This window comes from Balaenoptera musculus, chromosome 1, assembly GCF_009873245.2.
Source record: "Balaenoptera musculus isolate JJ_BM4_2016_0621 chromosome 1, mBalMus1.pri.v3, whole genome shotgun sequence".
NCBI lineage: Eukaryota > Metazoa > Chordata > Mammalia > Artiodactyla > Balaenopteridae > Balaenoptera > Balaenoptera musculus.
In genome coordinates, this window is record NC_045785.1 from 131,355,230 (window position 1) to 131,376,429 (window position 21,200).

The window sequence follows — 21,200 nt, forward strand, 5'->3', positions numbered from 1 at the left end:
GAAATGCAAATCAAAGCTACAATGAGATATCACCTCATACCAGTTAGAATGGGCATCATAAGAAAATCTACAAACAACAAATGCTGGAGATGGTGTGGAGAAAAGGGAACCCTCTTGCACTGTTGGTGGGAATGTAAATTGATATACCCGCTATGGAGAACAGTATGGAGGTTCCTTAAAAAACTAAAAATAGAACTACCATATGACCCAGCAATCCCACTACTGGGCATATACCCTGAGAAAACCATAATTCAAAAAGACACATGCACCCCATGTTCATTGCAGCACTATTTACAATAGGCAGGTCGTGGAAGCAACCGAAATGCCCGTTGACAGATGAATGGATAAAGAAGATGTGGTACGTATATACAATGGAATATTACTCAGCCATAAAAAGGAACAAAATTGGGTCATTTGTAGAGACGTGGATGGTTCTAGAGACTGTCATACAGAGTGAAGTAAGTCAGAAAGAGAAAAACAAATATCGTATATTAACGCATATATGTGGAACCTAGAAAAATGGTACAGATGAACTGGTTTTCAGGGCAGAAATTGAGACACAGATGTAGAGAACAAACATGTGGACACACCAAGGGGGGGAAAGTGGCGGTGGTGGGGGTGGTGGTGGGATAAATTGGGAGACTGGTTTGACATATATATACTGATATGTATAAAATGGATAACTAATAAGAACCTGCTGTATAAAAAAATAAATTAAATTAAATTAAATTAAAAAAAAGAAATAAGACCTTCCCCATGACATGATTATAAGAAAAAAAAAAAAGAAAAGAAAAAAAGAAATGAAGGAACAATAGCAAAGATCAATAACCCTAAAAGTTGGTTCTTTGAGAAGATAAACAAAATTGATAAACCATTAGCCAGACTCATCAAGAAAAAAAGGGAGAAGGCTCAAATCAACAGAATTAGAAATGAAAAAGGAGAAGTAACAAATGACACTGCAGAAATACACAGGATCAAGAGAGATTACTACAAGCAACTATATGCCAATAAAATGGACAACCTGGAAGAGATGGACAAATTCTTAGAAAAGCACAACCGTCCAACACTAAACCAGGAAGAAATAGAAAATATAAACAGACCAATCACAAGCACTGAAATTGAGACTGTGATTAAAACTCTTCCAAGAAAAAAGAGCCGAGGACCAGATGGCTTCACAGGCGAATTCTATCAAATATTTAGAGAAGACCTAACACCTATCCTTCTCAAACTCTTTCAAAAGATATCAGAGGGAGGAACACTCTCAAACTCATTCTACGAGGCCACCATCACTGTGATACCAAAACCAGACAAAGATGTCACAAAGAAAGAAAACTACAGGCCAATATTGCTGATGAACATAGACGCAAAAATCCTCAACAAAATACTAGCAAACAGAATCCAACAGTACATTAAAAGGATCACACACCACGATCAAGTGGGGTTTACCCCAGGAATGCAAGGATTTTTCAGTATATGCAAATCAATCAATGTGATAAACCATATTAACAGGTTGAAGGAGAAAAACCATATGATCATCTCAATAGATGTAGAAAAAGCTTTCGACAAATTTCAACACCCATTTATGATAAAAACCCTCCAAAAAGTAGGCATAGAGGGAGCTTACCTCAACATAATAAAGGCCATATATGACAAACCCACAGCCAACATCATTCTCAATGGTGAAAAACTGAAAGCATTTCCTCTAAGATCAAGAACAAGACAAGGTTGTCCACTCTCACCACTATTATTCAACATAGTTTTGGAGGTTTAAGCCAAAGCAATGAGAGAAGAAAAATAAATAAAAGGAATATAAATCAGAAAAGGAGATGTAAAGCTGTCACTGTTTGCAGATGACATGATACTATACATAGAGAATCCTAAAGATGCCACCAGAAAACTACTAGAGCTAATCAATGAATTTGGTAAAGTTGCAGGATACAAAATTAATGCACAGAAATCTCTTGCATTCCTATACAATAATGATGAAATCAGAAAGAGAAATTAAGGAAACACTCCCATTTACCATTGCAACAAAAAGAATAAAATACCTAGGAATAAACCTACCTAAGGAGACAAATGACCTGTAAGCAGAAAACGGTAAGACACTGATGAAAGAAATTAAAGATGATACAAACAGATGGAGAGATATACCATGTTCTTTGACTGGAAGAATCAACATTGTGAAAAGGACTATACTACCCAAATCAATCTACAGATTCAGTGCAATCCCTATCAAACTACCACTGGCATTTTTCACAGAACTAGAACAAAAATTTCACAATTTGTATGGAAACAGAAAAGACCCCGAATAGCCAAAGCAATCTTGAGAAAGAAAAACGGGCTGGAGGAATCAGGCTCCTGGACCTCAGACTATACTACAAAGCTACAGTAATCAAGAGAGTATGGTACTGGCACAAAAACAGAAATATAGATCAACAGAATAGGATAGAAAGCCCAGAGATAAACCCACACACATATGGTCACCATATCTTTGATAAAGGATGGAAGAATATACAGTGGAGAAGAGACAGCCTCTTCAATAAGTGGTGCTGGGAAAACTGGACAGTTACATGTAAAAGAATAAAATTAGAACACTCTCTAACACCATACACAAAAATAAACTCAAAATGGATTAAAGACCTAAATGTAAGGCCAGACACTATCAAACTCTTAGAGGAAAACATAGGCAGAACACTCCATGACATAAATCACAGCAAGATCCTTTTTGACACACCTCCTAGAGAAATGGAAATAAAAACAAAAATAAACAAATGGGACCTAATGAAACTTACAAGCTTTTGCACAGCAAAGGAATAACTAAACAAGACGAAAAGACAGCCCTCAGAATGGGAGAAAATAGATGCAAATGAAGCAACTGACAAAGGATTAATCTCCAAAATTTAGAAGCAGCTCCTGCAGCTCAATATCAAAAAAACAAACAACCCAATCCAAAAATGGGCAGAAGACCTAAATAGACATTTCTCCAAAGAAGATATACAGATTGCCAACAAACACATGTTAAGATGCTCAACATCACTAATCATTAGAGAAATGCAAATCAAAACTACAATGAGGTATCACCTCACACCAGTCAGTATGGCCATCATCAAAAAATCTACAAACAATAAAGGCTGGAAAGCGTGTGGAGAAAAGGGAACCCTTCTGCACTGTTGGTGGGAATGTAAATTGATACAGCCACTATGGAGAACAGTATGGAGGTGCCTTAAAAAACTAAAAATAGAACTACCATACGACCCAGCAATCCCACTACTGGGCATATACCTGGAGAAAACCATAATTCCAAAAGAGTCATCATGTACCACATGTTCATTGCAGCTCTATTTACAATAGCCAGGACATGGAAGCAACCTAAGTGTCCATCAACAGATGAATGGATAAAGATGTGGCACATATATACAATGGAATATTACTCAGCCATAAAAAGAAATGAAACAGTTATTTGTCGTGAGGTGGATGGACCTAGAATGTGTCCTACAGAGTGAAGTAAGTCAGAAAGAGAAAAACAGTACCATATGCTAACACATATATATATGGAATCTTAAAAAAAAAAAGAAGGTTATGAAGAACCTAGGGGCAGGACAGGAATAAAGATGCAGATGTAGAGAATGGACTTGAGGACACGGGGAGGGGGAAGGGTAAGCTGGGACGAAGTGAGAGAGTGGCATGGACTTATATATACTACCAAATGTAAAATCGATAGCTAGTGGGAAGCAGCAGCATAGCACAGGGAGATCAGCTCAGTGCTTTGTGACCACCTAGAGGGGTGGGATAGGGCGGGTGGGAGGGAGATGCAAGAGGGAGGGGATATGGGGATATATGTATATGTATAGCTGATTCACTCTGTTATAAAGCAGAAACTAACACACCATTGTAAAGCAATTATACTCCAAAAAAGATATTAAAAAAGAAATAAAAACTGAGAACCAAAAAAAAAAAATGATGGCCATTGGTGAGTATGTTTATAATATTAAAAACTAAAAAAGCTACTCTAATTAAATGACTGATAAAATATTAATTAATAATAATAACTAAGTAATTATTGAGCATCATGTTCGAAGAGCTTTACAGACAGCATCTTCCTTTCATAATCCTCGTAAGAGACCCAAAAGGCTATCTCTATTTTAATGATAAGGAACTTGGGGAGAGAAGTTAATCAATTTGCCCAAAGTAACATTTCTAGTCAGAGACAAAACAGGGATTTAAATAAGGGAATAGTAGGTCCCAATGGAAAAGAGCAGCATGTGGGAAAAAAAAAAAAAATCTATCTGCTAATGAAAAGAGAATTCTACCCACATATACATGTTCATCCATACCCTCCTGGAATTTAATTATGGAATTATGTCAGTATGCAAGTGAAATAAATAGTAAGTTGGAATAAGGAAAAGATATTATGATACATTAAGATTTAAATTTACCTTTTTAAAAGGTAATATTGTGTTCATGATATGGTGCTAGATTATCTTTTTTTTTTTTTTACTCGAGATTATCAATAAAAAAAGGAATCAAGAATCAAGGAGATTTAACAATGCTAAAGTTAAATTACAGGTGTTTACTGCTTTAGCAAACATTCAAGGTAGGAAATCAGATATAGAAGACAAAGGAATTATGAGTAAAAGTGACCATATAATTTATCTTCCAACGCATAACACTTTTGAGAATGAAAGAAATCCCTATCAGTAATTATGATGGTAAGACAAATATAATATAAACTAGGACTGCTCCAGGCAAATCCAGACATTTGGTCACCCTAGTTAAGAAAAATACTTTAACAAAAAATTCTTTGGTATGATTTTTTTTTGAGTACTTACTATGTTAGCATGTACTCCACAATACAAGACTTTATCTGTCTTATTCACTGCCCCTAGATGGGTGCTTTATGCACAGTAGGCACTCAATAAATAATTGTTGAAGGAATTATTAGGTTTCCTTTAATTAAAAAAAAAAAAAAAAGGTTTCCTGTGTCTAAACAATACAGCTTCATTGTTTAAACATCATTATGACCTAAGTTTGTAAACAAATAAGCATTATTCATGCATGCAAAGACTCAGAGGAACAACAACAAAAATAATCAACAAACCCATCTCTATGTATTAGACATGGGAGACAGAACACTGAAATTAAGGCACAGCAATTAATGAGTAAAAATGGCATACTACATAGTTCTAATTTAGAGTATAATAATGAACATAAAGTTCAAACCTACAAAGAAAGTTATTCATTTTAAAACGTTCTTTTATCTTAGTCATGAAAACCAACGAGAAAAGAAGACAAATCTTTCATTTCTTACCTGCACAGCCGAAAGCCAGATGGTATCTAGAAGAGGGGCTGAATTTAACACAGCACACGTTAGCCTTCGCCTCAATGCTTGCCACCGAGTTGTCTAGGTTGGTAGACCATAGCTTCACTAAGAGTAAGGAACAATAAAAATGAAAATAAACAATACATAGGCCAATGCTTCTGTAACTGAGAAAGTCTGCTTATTGCCACAGCTGTCTTTTCATACTAATCTAAGCATTTTGGTTTACTAGGATCAAAAATGTTTAAACTGAATGAATGAATAATAGAACAGTATATTTAAACCAACAGAGCTTAGTTTCAAAGTCAGAAAACATTACATAATCAATACATCTCATACCTAAGGCATAAAAGACAGGTTAAAAAAAAGCAATCTGAAATACATGTGTATTTGCCTTAGTATTCTTTAAATAGTGTGTGTGTGCGTGTATGAGTAGGGCAACTACATGGTTTATCGTCCAACCTATTACACTTTTGAGAACCTCACATACACACGTACACACACATTTTCACATGTACGATATATATCAGATTGTATATATGATATATACACAAATATCTTTTAAAGTACGTGGGATCAGTTCTTATGTCATCTTTCAATTAAGAATTCCATGATTTTAAAATTTTACATGGGAACTTAGTTGTATGATTTAGTACGTCTAAAGTAACAGGTGACAGAATTGCTTAGCTGAACTTCAAAATTTTGCTTTAATATTTGATATTTAGTCCATTCCAATGGTATATACTGAGATTTGTAAGGATTAGGGAGTGAAAAGCTGACTGATCAGAGCAGGTCAGATCTGAAAACAGAAGTATAAAAGTGAGATGTTATCTTGTGAGTTACCAGAGCAAGCATATCATTTTTAAACAAAAATGTCTTAGTAGACACTAGAATACAAACAGACTTTCAAGATATAGGTTATGATCCTGGTTGCACATTAGGATTAATAACAAACATTAACAATAACAACAACAAAAGCCTTCCTAACCCATCGTTCTATGGGTCCCAATGTCTCGTCAGGACAGTGCCCAGATGGGGTCCAGGTATTGGTGGTTTTTTAAAAAGCTCTCTGGGGGCTTCCCTGGTAGCGCAGTGGTTAAGAATCCACCTGCCAGTGCAGGGGACACGGGTTCAAGCCCTGGTCCAGGAAGATCCCACATGCCGCAGAGCAACTAAGCCTGTGCGCCACAACTACTGAGCCTGAGCTCTAGAGCCTGCGAGCCACAACTACTGAGCCCACGTGCCACAACTACTGAAGCCCACGCACCTAGAGCCCATGCTCCACAACAAGAGAAGCCACCGCAATGAGAAGCCCGCGTACTGCAATGAAGACCCAACACAGCCAAAAATAAATAAATTAATTAAAAAAAAAAAGCTTTCTGAGTGATTCTAATGTGTAAAGCAGAATTGAAAACCAAAATATAGAGCTGGAGGCATAATAAAATTTTAGAATCTTTTTAGGATTATTAATACAGTGATCTTTAAATAGGAGTGAAAAACATAAAAATGGTTCCAACAACTACCACTTCTATGAATGTTATTTCATAAGAATAGAGACTTCCTCTGTGTGAACAGGATCATTTATCTTCTATGAATAGAATTTCACAAGAACAGAAAATTTCTTTAAATATGTGAAACCTCTGAATAAAAATTAATCATTAAAAAAAGTTATTTAAAACCTGATGAATCTATTAGCCTTCCCAGAGAAACATAAGATACTCATTACTAAAACAAAAAAATAACAGTTTTAAATAGAAATATTTGATTTGTTTCACGTTATTTTCCAACAGGAATCATGTGCTATTTCAGTCAACATACCATTGTTCAGGCAATTAAGATACACAATTCTGAGATGAGATGGCTAGCTGTAATTAAAAGTCTGCATGTCAAATAGTACTTATAGATTAGAATATCAAGTGGTAGAACTGTACTCTAACAGCGTGGCAAGCCAAAGTTAATCCACAATAAATATTTATGGAGCACCTACTAATTCCATAACCTCACTACTAATCACTAAGAACCTTTACAAACAAGGGTTATATATCAGTGTTTTATGACTATTAAATATGAGTAGTCACAAAAATGAACCAGAACTAACAGAACAACAGCTAACTTAGAAGTGAGGTCTTCTTTTTTATTTCAAAGTAATTTTCTCAATGGAGTAATCATTTACATTTTAAAAATAAGACATAATGGTAACCACCATGGTTATAATTCTCAACACGTAAGATATCAGAATCTAATATAACTGTCTGAACTGTAAGGATACCTAAGGTTTAAAATACTATAAAGATACACTGAATATATAAAGCATAGAAAAGAAAAATGCACAAGGAATATAATGCTGTTCTTAAGTTATTAGTTATTAAATAGAACAGGTATTGTGGGTTAAATTGTTTTCCCCAAAAAGATATGTTGAAGTCCTAACACTAGGTACCTATGAGTGTCAACTTATTTTGAAATAGGGTCTTTACAGATGTAATCAAGTTAAGATGAGGTCATACTGGAATAGGATGGGCCCTAAATCCAATGACTTATATCTTTATAAGGAGAGGGAGACTTGGCTACAGATGCAAAGAGTGAAGAAGGCGATGTGTAGAGAGAGGCAGAAATTGGATGCAGCTACAAGTAAAAGAATGCCAAGGACTGCTACGTAACCACCAGAAGCTAGGAAGGCAGCAAGGACGGAGTCTTCCCTAGAGTCTTCAGAGGGAGAATGGCCCTGCCAATACCTTACTCCGGGCTTCTAAGCCTGCAGTACTGTGAGAGAATAAATTTCTATTGTAGGAGCCAGGCAGGTAGTGGTACACTGCTATGGCAGTCCTAGGGAACTAACACAACAGATATGATGAAATAACATTAAAATCAACTTAATATCCTAAGATAACATCATAGGTCAAAAGGTAAAATAGTATAATCTTTCGGAGAAAGAAATCAGTAAAAGTACCGGAAGAAAATGTGTAAGACAGAATTCCCTGGCGGCCCAGTGGTTAGGACTTGGTGCTCTCACTGCCAGGGGCCTGGGTTTGATCCCTGTTAAGAGGAACTAAGATCCACAAGCTGCGTGGTGTGGCCAAAAAAAAAAAAAGAAAATGTCTAAGACAAATATAAATGAGATGTTCTTCACAATAAGGAACTATGGTTCCTTTCTCCTTAAAAGTCTGATAGTAAGAATTTCTTTTAACTACAAAATTATAGTCTCAACATTTATTGTGAAAATTCCTTTTGGCAAGAAAAAACAAAAGTGAATTTAAAAGAAAATATCCTCAAGATGAAGAGCTAAGGCAATTAAAGCAAACAAAACACATTGCCCTTATTTATATAGTCTCCTGTGACACTCAGCAAAAAATCAAAATAGTGACCCTTAGGAAAATCATGTCAAAATGTAGGAGACTAAAAAAAAAAAAAAAAAAAAAAAAAAAAAAAACTTGTTCTGAATACTATCTAGCTGCCTTTAGGAAATGAATTTTTTACTTATAACTAAGTGTTTTATTACAAGTTTCATTAATGTTAATAGGTAAAGAAAAGGTTTTTGTTTTTTTGTTTTTCTGGTTTTTTTGAGTATCACCTGAATCTTAAGTCCCATTAAAAAGTCCTGAATCTTAAAAAATCCAACTACCCTAGAGGATTGGTGAGGTTTATCATCTACAAATCTTTAAGGTCTGGGTTAAACACTCCGTAAGTTCTTTTGTTCAAAATTATTTTTTCCAAAAACAGAACACATTACATATCTATAATAATGTCAGTACCAATTTCAAAGTGCAGGATTTATGTTTCTGAGCTTTTCAGACTGGGTCCACTGTATACCTATTTGCACAAAGCTTCCTAAGAAAGAATTCATTGTAAAAGATAAAGGAAACAGGCCCAGGAGTTTGACACAGTAAGAAAGCCTGTCTTTAATGAGAATGTGCAAGTATGAGTATGATTCATATCTGGTACTCCTGAAGGCACTTCTGAACTACTGTCTAGATCCTACAGAAAACAGAATGAATTAAAAGGGAGAATGCTGCTTCACCCAAAACTATCATAAACATCTATACTATTTGATAAGTCTAAAAAAGGGTAAAAGATTAAACACAAAGATGTGTACTTTGACAGTGCTAATTATCAAACATAAGTTTTTCTTTTAAACTTCATCAAAGAGAAAACAGGCCTTGTCGCATTAGTTAGCTATTGTTGCACAGCAAATTGCCCCAAAACTTAGCAACTTAAAACAACAAAATTTACTATGTCACATAGTTTCTGAGAATCAGGAATCTCCAAGCAGCTTGGCTGGGTGCTTTTGGCTCACCGTCTCAAGGTTCAGAGGTCACAGTAAAGCTGAGCTGAAGGATTCGTTTCAAAGCTCACTCAACACAGCTCTTGGCGTGAGGATTCGGTTCCCCACCATTTGGGCTTATGACACAGCTAGCTTCTCCCAAACCAAGTGAACGGAAAGAGAATGATGAAGACAGATAAACTAATTTCAGAAGGGACATACCTTCACTTCTACAGTATTCTGGTATCATGCAGACTGGAGCAATGGGGAAGCAGGGGAACTAAACAAGTGTGGGAATAATAGAAGCCAAAGATCACTGGGGTCCATCTGGGATGCTGGCCAACACAAGCCTTTTAATTTCATTTGGATCCAGGAGATATTATACTTAGTAGAGTTATAACTTATGGGAATGATAACTGTTATCATAATGCTGTTTATTTATTACGTTGCAGTTCAATTTTTAGTCCTCTGATGATAAGAAGTGGAAGCATTTCATTCAGTATGAGTTAAGTAAAATTAATTTTTAAAATTTACCAAGATTTCAAATTCAGCACTTTTATATTACATTTACATTAACATATACAACTATGAAAATTTGGAATAAATCAGGCTAAATTTAGGGTGTCCTAAAGCCTAAATTCTTCAAACTCATATATGGAGGGGAAAAAACCTTTAAAGAATGTGCTTATTCTATTTCAAAAGCAAGATTATTTATTGGAAATGACTCTTAGGTTATGTATTTTAAAAGGAAAATACATTTTCCCAAAAGAACTTATAAAATGGCTCATGAAACTCTTTTCTGATTACCTTGCTAGGTATTGACAGTTCTTTAACATGCAAATATGTGCACATATAATTGGAAGTAAACAGTTTTTATTTATTTTTTAAACTTTTTATCTTATAACTGGCTTAGAGAAGTTAGATCAACATGGTTGATCTGTCGGGGAAAAAAGTTCAGTCATCATTTATGAGGAATTAAACTATTTTTAAAATATACAAATCAGAAAAATATTATTTGTAAGGAATGAGTAATTATGCAATGAAAAAATAACTTCCATTGTTAATAATGGTTAAAAATTGATTAAACAACAAATATAAAAAATGTTAAATATTTTCGTGTAAAATACATTAAAAGTAATTTAAAATATTCTTACTATAAAATTATTATAAAGGCTATATTTTATAAGTAAAATCACCAAACAGTCAAGGAGTGATAAATATATTTAAGAAACAGTAAATACAGGCATTCCTGTATTGAGGGTTTTGTTCCAGGCCACCACAATAACGCAAGTACTGTAATAAAGGGAGTCACAAAATTTCTGTTTTCCCAATACATGTAAAATCCATGTTTACATTATACTGCAGTCTATTAAATGTGCAGTAGCGTTATATCCAAAAAAAAAATTTTTACACACCTTAATTAAAAAATATTTTATTGCTAAAAAATGGCAACCATCATCTGAGTCTTTTTACTGGTAGACTGTTTTGCCTCTAAGTTGATGGCTGCTGACTGATCAGAATGGTGGTTGCTGAAGGCTTGGGGTGGCTGCAGCAACTTCTTAAAGTAAGACAGCAGTGAGGTCTGCCCCATCTACTAACTCTTCCTTTCATGAACAATTTCTCTGTTTTCAATTGACTTTGCCCAGATCCATCAGAGGAATCACACTATCTATGGCAGATATAGCCTTACAAAATGTATTTCTTAAATAATAAGATTTGAAAGTTGAAATTACTCCCTGATCTATATAGGCTGTAGAATGGATGTTGTATTAGCAGGCATGAAAAAAAACATTAATCTCATTGTCTCTCTCCATCAGAGGTCTTGGATGACCAGGAGCACTGTCAATGAGCAGTACTATTTTGAAAGGAATCTTTTTTTCTGAGCAGGAGGTCTCAACAGTGGACTTAAAATATTCAGCAAACCATGTTGTAATCAGATGTGCAGTCATGCAGGCTTTGTTGTTCCATTTAAGGAGCACAGGCAGAGTGGATTTAGCATAATCTTAAGGGCCCTACAATTTTCAAAATGGCAAATGAGCACTGGCTTCAATTTCAAGTTACCAGCTGCTTTAGCCCCAACAAGAGTCGGCCTGTCCTTTAAAGCTTTGAAACCAGGCACTGACTTCTCTAGTTATGGAAACCCTAGATGGCATAATACTGTTTCATCTACATTGAAAATATGTTGTTTAGTGGAGCCACCTTCATTATCTCAGCTAGATCTTCTGGATAATTTGCAACAGCTTCTAATCAGCACTTGCAGCTTCACTGTGCACTTTTATGTTGTAAAGACAGTTTCTTTTCTTAAACCACGTGAGTCAACCTCTGCTAGCTTCAAACTTTTCTTCTGCAACTTCCTCACCTCTCTCAGCTTTCACAGAATTGAAAAGAGGTAGGGTCTTGCTCTGGATTAGGCTTTGGCTTAAGGGAATATTTGATCTTCTATCCAGACCACTAAAACTTTCTTCATATCAGCAATAAGGCTATTCCACTTTCTTATCATCCATGTGTTCACTGGAATAACACTTTTAATTTCCTTCAAGAACTTTTCCTTAGCATTCACAACTTGGCTAAGTGTTTGGTGCAAGAGGCCTAGCTTTCAGCCTATCTTGACTCTCAACATGCCTTCTTCACTAACCTTAATCATTTCTAGCTTTTGATTTAAAGTTAGATGTGCCACATGAAAAGATGCTCAACATCATAACTAATTATTAGAGAAATGCAAATCAAAACAACAATGAGGTACCACCTCACAGTGCTCAGAATGGCCATCATCAGAAAGTCTACAAATAACAAATGCTGGAGACGGTGTGGAGAAAAGGGAACCCTCGTACACTGTTGGTGGAAATGTAAGTTGGTGTAGACACTATGGAAAACAGTATGGAGGTTCCTCAAAAAACTAAAAATAGAGTTGCCATATGATCCAGCAATCCCACTCCTGGGCATATATCTGGATGAAACTATAATTCAAAAAGATACATACACCCCTATGTTCAAAGCAGCAGTATTCACAATAGTCAAGACATGGATAAAATCTAAATGCCCATCCAACAGAGGAATGGATAAAGAAAATGTGGTACATATATATACAATGGAATACTACTCAGCCGTAAAAAAGAATGAAATAATGCCATTTGCAGCAACATGGATGGACCTAGAGATCATCATACTAAGCGAGGTGAGAAAGAGAAAGACAAATACCATATGACATCACTTATATGTGGAATCTAAAGTATGACACAAATGAATTTACCTACGAAACAGACTCATAGACTTAGAGAACAGATTGGTGGTTGCCAAGGGGGAGGGGAATGGGAGAGGGATGGAGTTGGAGGTTGGGGTTAGCATATGTAAGCTATTATATATAGGATGGATAAACCACAAGGTCCTACTGTATAGCACAGAGAACTATATTCAGTATAGTTAAACCATAATGGAAAAGAATATGAAAAAAAATGTATATATATGTATAACTGAATCACTTTGCTGCACAGCAGAAATTAACACAAACATTGTAGATCAACTATACTTTGATTTATAAAAAATAAATAAATAATAAAGTGAGATGTGCAACTCTTCTGTTCAATTGAACAATTAGAGGCCAACGGAGGGTCATTAACTGGCCTAATTTCAACATTGTTATGTCTCAGGGAATAGGGAGGCCTGAAGAGAAGGAGAGAGACAGAGGAACGGACGGGGTGGAGCAATCAGAACACACACTACGTTTATCGATTAAGTTTGCCATCTTATATAGGTGCAGTGTGTGGCACTCCAAAACAATTACAATAGAAACACCAAAGATCACTGATAACAGATCACCATAACACATATAAAAATATTGAAAAAGTTTGAAATTTTGCAAGAATTACCAAAATGTGACAGAGAGACATGAAATGAGCAAAAGCTGTTGGAAAAATGGCGCCAATAGACTTGCTCTATACAGGGTTACCATAAGCCCTCAATTTGTAAAAAACATAGTATTAGCAAGGTGCAATAAAATGAGGTATGCCTGTAACACTTTTGAGGGAGGCTTAAATGCATTTGGGAATTTTAGTACCAACCAAGACAGAGTAATCTGTCAGTCTCTCTCACTGTGAGTTTACTCTGGACAATTATCAAGAAAACAGAAAGTGACTCTCTGAGGAATGTGAATAATAAGGAAAACCAGTCATTTGGGGGAGGAAATTCAAGACTTAAGAAGTGACCAACATGGAGGTGAGAACACCGTTTTGTTCCTCCCTCTATTCTCCCATAGAGAGGCAAAGTCAGTACCTCAATCAGCAAAAACTAAGGAAAATCCCTGTGTATCTGGACATAAGACTAATAAAAGGGGTTCTTGCAAGCCAGAGGTTTGGGAGTAATTTTCATTGTTTTTCTTTTGTTTCATCCTTTTACTCTTTCAACTTCTCCCCAAGGGACGGCTTTAGTCACAGAGCTGCATCAGTATGGGAAGCTAATGCACCAAGAGAAACTCCATCTCCACGGCCATAAAAAGGAGTAACTCATCTGTACAGAAAACGCTACTTTCTTGAGAAACCCTCAGTAAAAAAGACTCTGGGGGATGAAGAGTGTGCAGTAGAAACTTCAAAAAGAAAGCACTAGAAAAGGAGATCCCATACTTCTGTGCATGAACAGCATAAGTCTTGTAGTTACTTCTGAGTTCTATGTGCAAGATGGACACAAAGTAGAATGGCAAAGGTTATGAGCATTGAAAAGACCTACTAATTTCCAGATTAACCTCTGACTGGCATATGCATCAGGCAAACCAATGGAGCACAGCAAAGGCTTTGAAAACTGACCTGACAGTAAAACAACCACTCACATAGGCAAGATAGAACTTACAGTCAAAATCTAAACCAACTGGTTGCCCGATTTAAAAAAACAAAACAAAGCACTCTCCAGAAAATCTGAACAGTACCCAGAGTTGTACAAAATAATATTCAAAATGCTTAACATATAACCTCAAAATAACTCAACATACAAAAATCCAGGAAAATGTGAAGAATTTTCAAAGGAAGATGCAATCAACAGAGCAATGCTATAAAACAGACTGTAAAGCAACTATTGTAACTATGTTCCATGGGGTAAAAGTAATAAACACATTTAAAATTAATGGAAAGATAGACGTACTCAGAAGAGATATAGAAACTGTGAAAAAGAACAAAATAGAAAAATTTAAAACAATTACAGTAATTTACATAAAAGAGTCACTGAGGTAAATTCATAGCAAAAGGGAGATGGACACATAAAAGTTAGTGAATGAGAAGACAGAAGAGAAATTACTCAATCTGAAGAAAGAAAAAAATATTGACAAGAAAAGGACAGAGTCTCGGGGACCTATAAGACAAAATAAAAAGGTTTAACATTCATGCAGTTGGAATCCCAAAGGAAAAAAGAATGAAATTACTGGTTTGATGAATATCTAACAAAGCAGTTTCAGAAGAAAGAATATCAATAGGGATGAAGAGTGACATTAAATACTGATGAAAGGGTCAGTTCACCAAGAAAATATAACATGTCTAAATGTTCCTGACCCTAACAATACAGCTTCCCCCCAAAATGAGGCAAAACACCCTCTTCCCCAAGATAACTGAAAGGAGAAATAAAACTAGATTTCAACACTCCTGTTTCATAATTAATAAAACAAGGAGACCAAAAAAGGGGGATATAGAAGACCAAAAAAATATTATCAACAAGATTGATCTGACACTTATAGAACACTCCATCAAACAGCAGAGTATAGATTTTTTCAATGCACTTGGAATATGTACCAAGGTAGATTGTATTCTGGACCACAAAACAAATCATAACAAATTTAAAAGGATTAAAATTATATAAAAATATGTTCTCTAATTATAAAAGAATTAAGCTATAAATCGGTAACAGTAAGAGCTCTGACATTTTTTTAAAAAGATGGAAAATGTTAAAATATTTTAAAATAATTCTTAGCCAAGCAAGACAATCACAAGAGATATTAGATGTAATTTTATTTATTTTTATACTTTTTATTTATTTATTTTTTGGCTGTGCTGCACGGCATGTGGTTCTCTGACCAAGGATCAAACCTGTGCCCCCTGCAGTGGAAGCACAGAGTCTTAACCACTGGACCACTGGGGAAGTCACAGATGTAATCTTAAATTGAATGAAAAACACACTATATGAAAATCTGTGGGATCAGTTAAAGTAGTGCTTAAAGGGAAATGTATAACAAAAAATATTTATATTAGAAAAGATAAATGCTCAAATCAATGACATAAACTTCAACTGTAACAACGTAGAAAAAGAAGAAATTAAACCCAAAGCAAGAAGAAAAAATTAATGGACAAACATCAATGAAACTGAAAACAGAAAAACCAATAAAATCAGTTAGATATTTGAAAAGATCAGTAAGATTGATAAACCTAACATCACACTGATCTAAGTACATAAATAATAAAAAAAAGAAAGGACACAAAATACCAATTCCTGAAAGATACAAACTACCAAAGCTCACTCAAAAAGAAATAGATTAATTGTACAGTCCTAAATCTACTAAAGAAATTAAGTTCTTAGTTAAAACCTTCAAACAAAGAAAACTCCAGGACAGAAAACTTTAATGACAAATTCTACCAAACATTTAAGAATTTAACAGTAACAATTCTAAATAACCACTTCCCTCCACCCACCCCACCCAGGGGTACAAACACAGAAAAGGAAAATCATTTTAGGAGGCTAGCATTATCCTGATACAAAAAGACATTACAAGAATAGAAAAATAACCCTCATAAACATAGATGTAAAAATCCCCCCCAAAAAATTAGCAAATCAAATCTAACAATACAGAAGAGACAGATAATACATCATGACCAAGATGAGGTTTTTCCTGGAAATGTAAGGCTACCTCAAGATTTGAAAACAGATCATTACAGGGCTTCTCTGGTGGCGCAGTGGTTAAGAATCTGCCTGCCAACACAGGGGACACGGATTTGAGCTCTGGTCCGGGAAGATCCCACATGCAGCGGAGCAACTAAGCCCATGAGCCACAACTACTGAGCCTGCGCTCTAGAGCCTGCGAACCATAATTACTGCCGCAACTAGGGAAAGCCCTTGCACAAAAACGAAGACCCAACACAGCCAAAAATAAATAAATAAATAATTAATTAATTTTAAAAAATTATAAAACAATAAAACTATGATAAGAGAAATCCAGAAAGGACTAAATATGAAGAGATAAACCATGTTCATGGAATGGAAGTCTCAATACATTAAGATATCAACTCATCCCATATTAATCTATAGATTCAATACTATCTCAATCAAAATCCCAGCAGGATTTTCTGTAGGTACTGGCAACTTGATTCTAAACTGTTCATGGGAAAGCAGAGAAAGTAAAGAGCTAAAATCGTTTTCAAGAACAAAGATGAAGGATTCACACTAAATTATTTCAAGACTTAAGCTACAAATCAAGACAATGTGGTATAGTAAAAGAAGAAATACATAGATCCATGTAGAATCTAAAAAATGTCGCACCCTTCTATCAGAAATGGACAGATCCAGCAAGCAGAAAATCAGTAAGGACACAGTTGAACTCAACAACACCATAAATCAAATGAATATAATTGATATCTACATACTACTTTATCCAACAACAGTAGGATACACATTCTTCTCAAAGTCACATGCAACATTCATCCTTTCTGGGCCATAAAACACACCTTAACAAATTTAAAAGAATGGAAATCATACAATGTATTTCTTAGACCACAATGGAATTATACTTGGAGATCAAACAACATGCTTCTAAGTAATACATAAGTCAAATAAAAAACCTCAAGTGAAACTTAAGAATATTTTGAACTAAATGAGAATGAAGATATAACTGATCAAAATCTGTGGGATGCAGCACTCAGAGGAAAATTTACAGCACTGAATGCACATATTAAGCAAAGAAAAAAGAAGCAAAATCAATAATCCGAGCTTCCAATTTAGGAAACTAGAAATAGAAGAGCAAATTAAATCTAAAGTAAGCAGAAGGGAAGTAATAAAAATTAGAGCAAAAGTCAATAAATTAAAATCAGGAAGTCAACAGAGAAAACCAATGAAACCAAAAGCTGGTTTGAAAAGATCAATTAAATCCATAAGCCTCAATGCAATCTGTAACAAAATCTCAATGAAGTTTTTTTGCAGAAATAGAATGAAATCCATCCTAAAATTTATGTGGAATCTTAATAGACCTAAAATAGCCAAAACAATCTTGAAAAAGAAGAAAAAATAATGGAAGACTCACTTCCTGATTTCAAAACAAAGCTACAGTAATCAAAACAGTACGGTAGTGGCATAATGACAAATATATAGACCAATGGAAAAGAATAGAGTCCAAAAATAAGCCCTCACAGATATGATAAAATGATTTTTAACTAGGGTGCTAAGACCTTTCAATGGAGAAAGGACAATCCTTTCAACAAGTGGTTCTGGGAAAACTGGATATTCACATGTAAAAAATGAAGTCAGACCCTTACTTTACACCATGTACAAAAGTGAACTCAAAATGGATCAAAGCCACAAATGTAAGAGCTAAAACTATAAAACTGTTAGACGGAAACACAGGCCAAAAACTTTATTACATTGGATTTGGCAATGACTTCTTGAATATGACACGAAAGGCACAGGCAACAAACGAAAAAAATAGGCAATTTGGAATTCATCAATATGAAAAAATTGTGTGCATCAAAGCACACTATCAATAAATCATATATAATGGATATTTGATAATCATGATAAGGGATTAATATTCAGAATACATAGAGAGCTCTTAAAACTCAATAACAACAAAACCCAATTAAAAAATTGGCATAGGACTTGAATAAACCTTTCTCCTCAGAAGATATACAAATGGCTAATAAGCACATGAAAAAATGTTCAACATCACTATCACTGGGGAAATGCAAGCAAAGCAAAACCACAGTAAGACACCACTTCATACCCATTAAAATCATTATTAAAAAAAAAAAAGGAAAAATAAAAGAACAGGTACTGGCAAGGATGTGGAGAAATGGAAATAGTTGGGTACTACTGGTGGGAATATAAAATGGTGCAGCCATTGTGGGAAACAGAATGGCAGTTCCTAAAAAAATTAAGTATGTATCATATGATCCAGCAATTCCATTTCTGAGTATATACCCAGAAGAACTTAAAGCAGGGATATGAAGAGATATTTTGCCATTCATGTTCATAGCAGCATTATTCACAATAGCCAAAAAGGAGAAGCAACCGAGTGCCTATCCATCAACGAATGAAACAAAATGTAGTATATTCATACAATAGATTATTTTTCAGTCTTATAAAAGAACGAATTTCTAACACACGCTACAACATGGATGAACCTAGAAGACATTATGCTAAGTGAAATAAACCAGTCACAAGAAACAGAAATTAGAAAGGTGATTGCCAGGGGCTGGTGAAGGGGGAATGGGGAGTTACTGTTTCAGTAAAACAGAAACAGTTTCTGAAACAGAGTTTCAGGTTTGCAATATGAAAAAAGTTCTATGGATTGACAGTGGTGAAGGATGCAAAACAATGTGAGGGCACTTAATGCCACTGAGCAGTATACTTTAAAATGGTTAAAATGGTTTATTTTATGTGTATCTTAATACAATTTAAAATCAAGGGACTTCCCTGGTGGCGCAGTGGTTAAGAATCTGCCTGCCAATGCAGGGGACACGGGTTCAATCCCTGCTCTGGGAAGATCCCACATGCCACGGAGCAACTAAGCCCGTGTGCTGCAACTACTGAGACCACGTGCCACAACTACTGAAGCCCATGCACCTAGAGCCCATGCTCCACAACAAGAGAAGCCACTGCAATGAGAAGCACATGCACCACAATGAAGAGTAGCTCCCACTCGCCACAATGAAGACCCAACGCAGCCAAAAATAAGTAAATTAAAAAAATAACATCAGTAAGTAATTAAAAAAAAAATCTCTTCCTACTTCAATTGCTCTTCTTACTTAAATTACTTCTATTTTCCTGAGGAAGTACACAAGTATTCTCAATAAAGGCTACCCCACTCCATTATTTAAAAAAAAAAAAAAGTTTAATTAATGAAACTTTGTATTCCAACATAAAAATGTCAATTGTAGCACAATGCTCTAAATAATTCAGAAATTCGAAGATAATTTCTTAAAGCAATTGCGAAGCAAAGTATTACAATCTATATATACTGTGGGTAAACAACTTGCTACTTTTTGATCTAAAACTTTTTGGGGGTCAAGCCAGTCATGTCATTTCCCTTTTACAGAATAGGAGAGCTCTATCATTGTGAAATAAAGTTTTCAATGGTAGAGCCACCCTTGCCTATCTATCCACTAGTCTGCAAGTTACATGTTGAAAAGAAGGAAAGGGCAAAGAAATTAAGGCTACTAACTCTAAGATAAAAGACACTTGTTAACAGGGCTTTATAAATCTAATGATGAGAAGAACCAGGCCAAAACAAGACAGTGAGGTTAACAGAAAAGAATGAATAGTAAAGATGGATATACCAAAAAAAATAGAAGAGAGAGGTCAATTAAATTGGCAGAAAGAGGGCTTCCCTGGTGGAGCAGTTGTTAAGAATCCACCTGCCAATGCAGGGGACACGGGTTCGAGCCCTGGTCCGGGAAGATCCCACATGCCGTGGAACAACTAAGCCCATGCACCACAACTACTGAGCCTGTGCTCTAGAGCCCGCAAGCCACAACTACTGAGCCCACGTGCCACAACTATTGAAGCCCACGCGCCTAGAGCCCGTGCTCCGCAACAAGAGAAGCCATGACAATGAGAAGCCCGTGCACCGCAACAATGAGTAGCCCCCGCTCACCACAACTAGAGAAAGCCCGCACACAGCAATGAAGACCCAACACAGCCAAAAATAAAAAATAAATAAATAAATAAATTTATTAAAAAAAAAAAAAATTGGCAGAAAGAGATGTAGAATTTTTGCCTTGAAACATGATAAACTTCATTAAAAGATTTTGGTATGCACTCAGAATTTAATATAATTCAAAATACAGAGATGTCTAAAGTTCATTTCATGGTATATATAAAGGAACTGGTTATAAAAATGTCACAGTGTGGCATGAACCCAGAAAACATTATCATAATGAAGATGCAGCATATTCATTTTTCTTTCACTCCAAGAAATATAGATTTTTGTGCTTAGTAGATTATTTTTAGAATAATCAGTAATCACAAAGGATTGTTATGAGTTTCAATAAATATCTGCATCTCTGTCAGTAAAAGGAATTAAGTTGGGGGAGGGGACTCAAATAGTACCTTTTGCATCATCAGAACCCGAAGCCAAGAGTTTAGGATCCATCAAATTAAAGTCAACACTCCAACACCTCTTCTCATGCTCCTGGATGGAGAAAGAAGACAAAGTAGTCTCAAACAGAATATAGATCTTAAAATAAATAAAGCAAAACAAACAAACAAACTTGATACCAATTTGTCACTATGGTGGGAGGGAAAAGAACTGGCTATGAAAACAAATGAGATGCAAAGTAGCTCCTAAACTTTTTATATACACATTTACAAAATTACTGCTTTTGGAAATTCACTTGATACATTCTACAAATGCAAAAAGTCTGAAGAGATGCTTCAGAGAAGCATCTC

At 35.2% G+C, this 21,200-nt stretch overlaps 1 protein-coding gene and 1 non-coding gene across 5 annotated transcripts in view; both read right to left on the reverse strand.

The window, feature by feature from the left end:
* COP1 (COP1 E3 ubiquitin ligase) overlaps positions 1-21,200 on the reverse strand; it is a 269,081-nt gene that overhangs the window by 92,475 nt on the left and 155,406 nt on the right. For 3 of the 4 annotated variants that reach the window (XM_036847827.1, XM_036847847.1, XM_036847817.1), the window contains 2 exons: positions 20,862-20,943; positions 5,309-5,425 (listed from right to left, as the gene is read on the reverse strand). In XM_036847827.1, the coding sequence (XP_036703722.1) occupies positions 5,309-5,425; positions 20,862-20,943 (199 nt within the window). The remainder of the gene's footprint in view (positions 1-5,308; positions 5,426-20,861; positions 20,944-21,200) is intronic. The other variant, XM_036847837.1, reaches the window with a different exon arrangement.
* LOC118887418 lies at positions 10,468-10,550 on the reverse strand. Its single transcript, XR_005017996.1, has one exon. It is a non-coding gene; the product is annotated as a small nucleolar SNORD12/SNORD106 (small nucleolar RNA).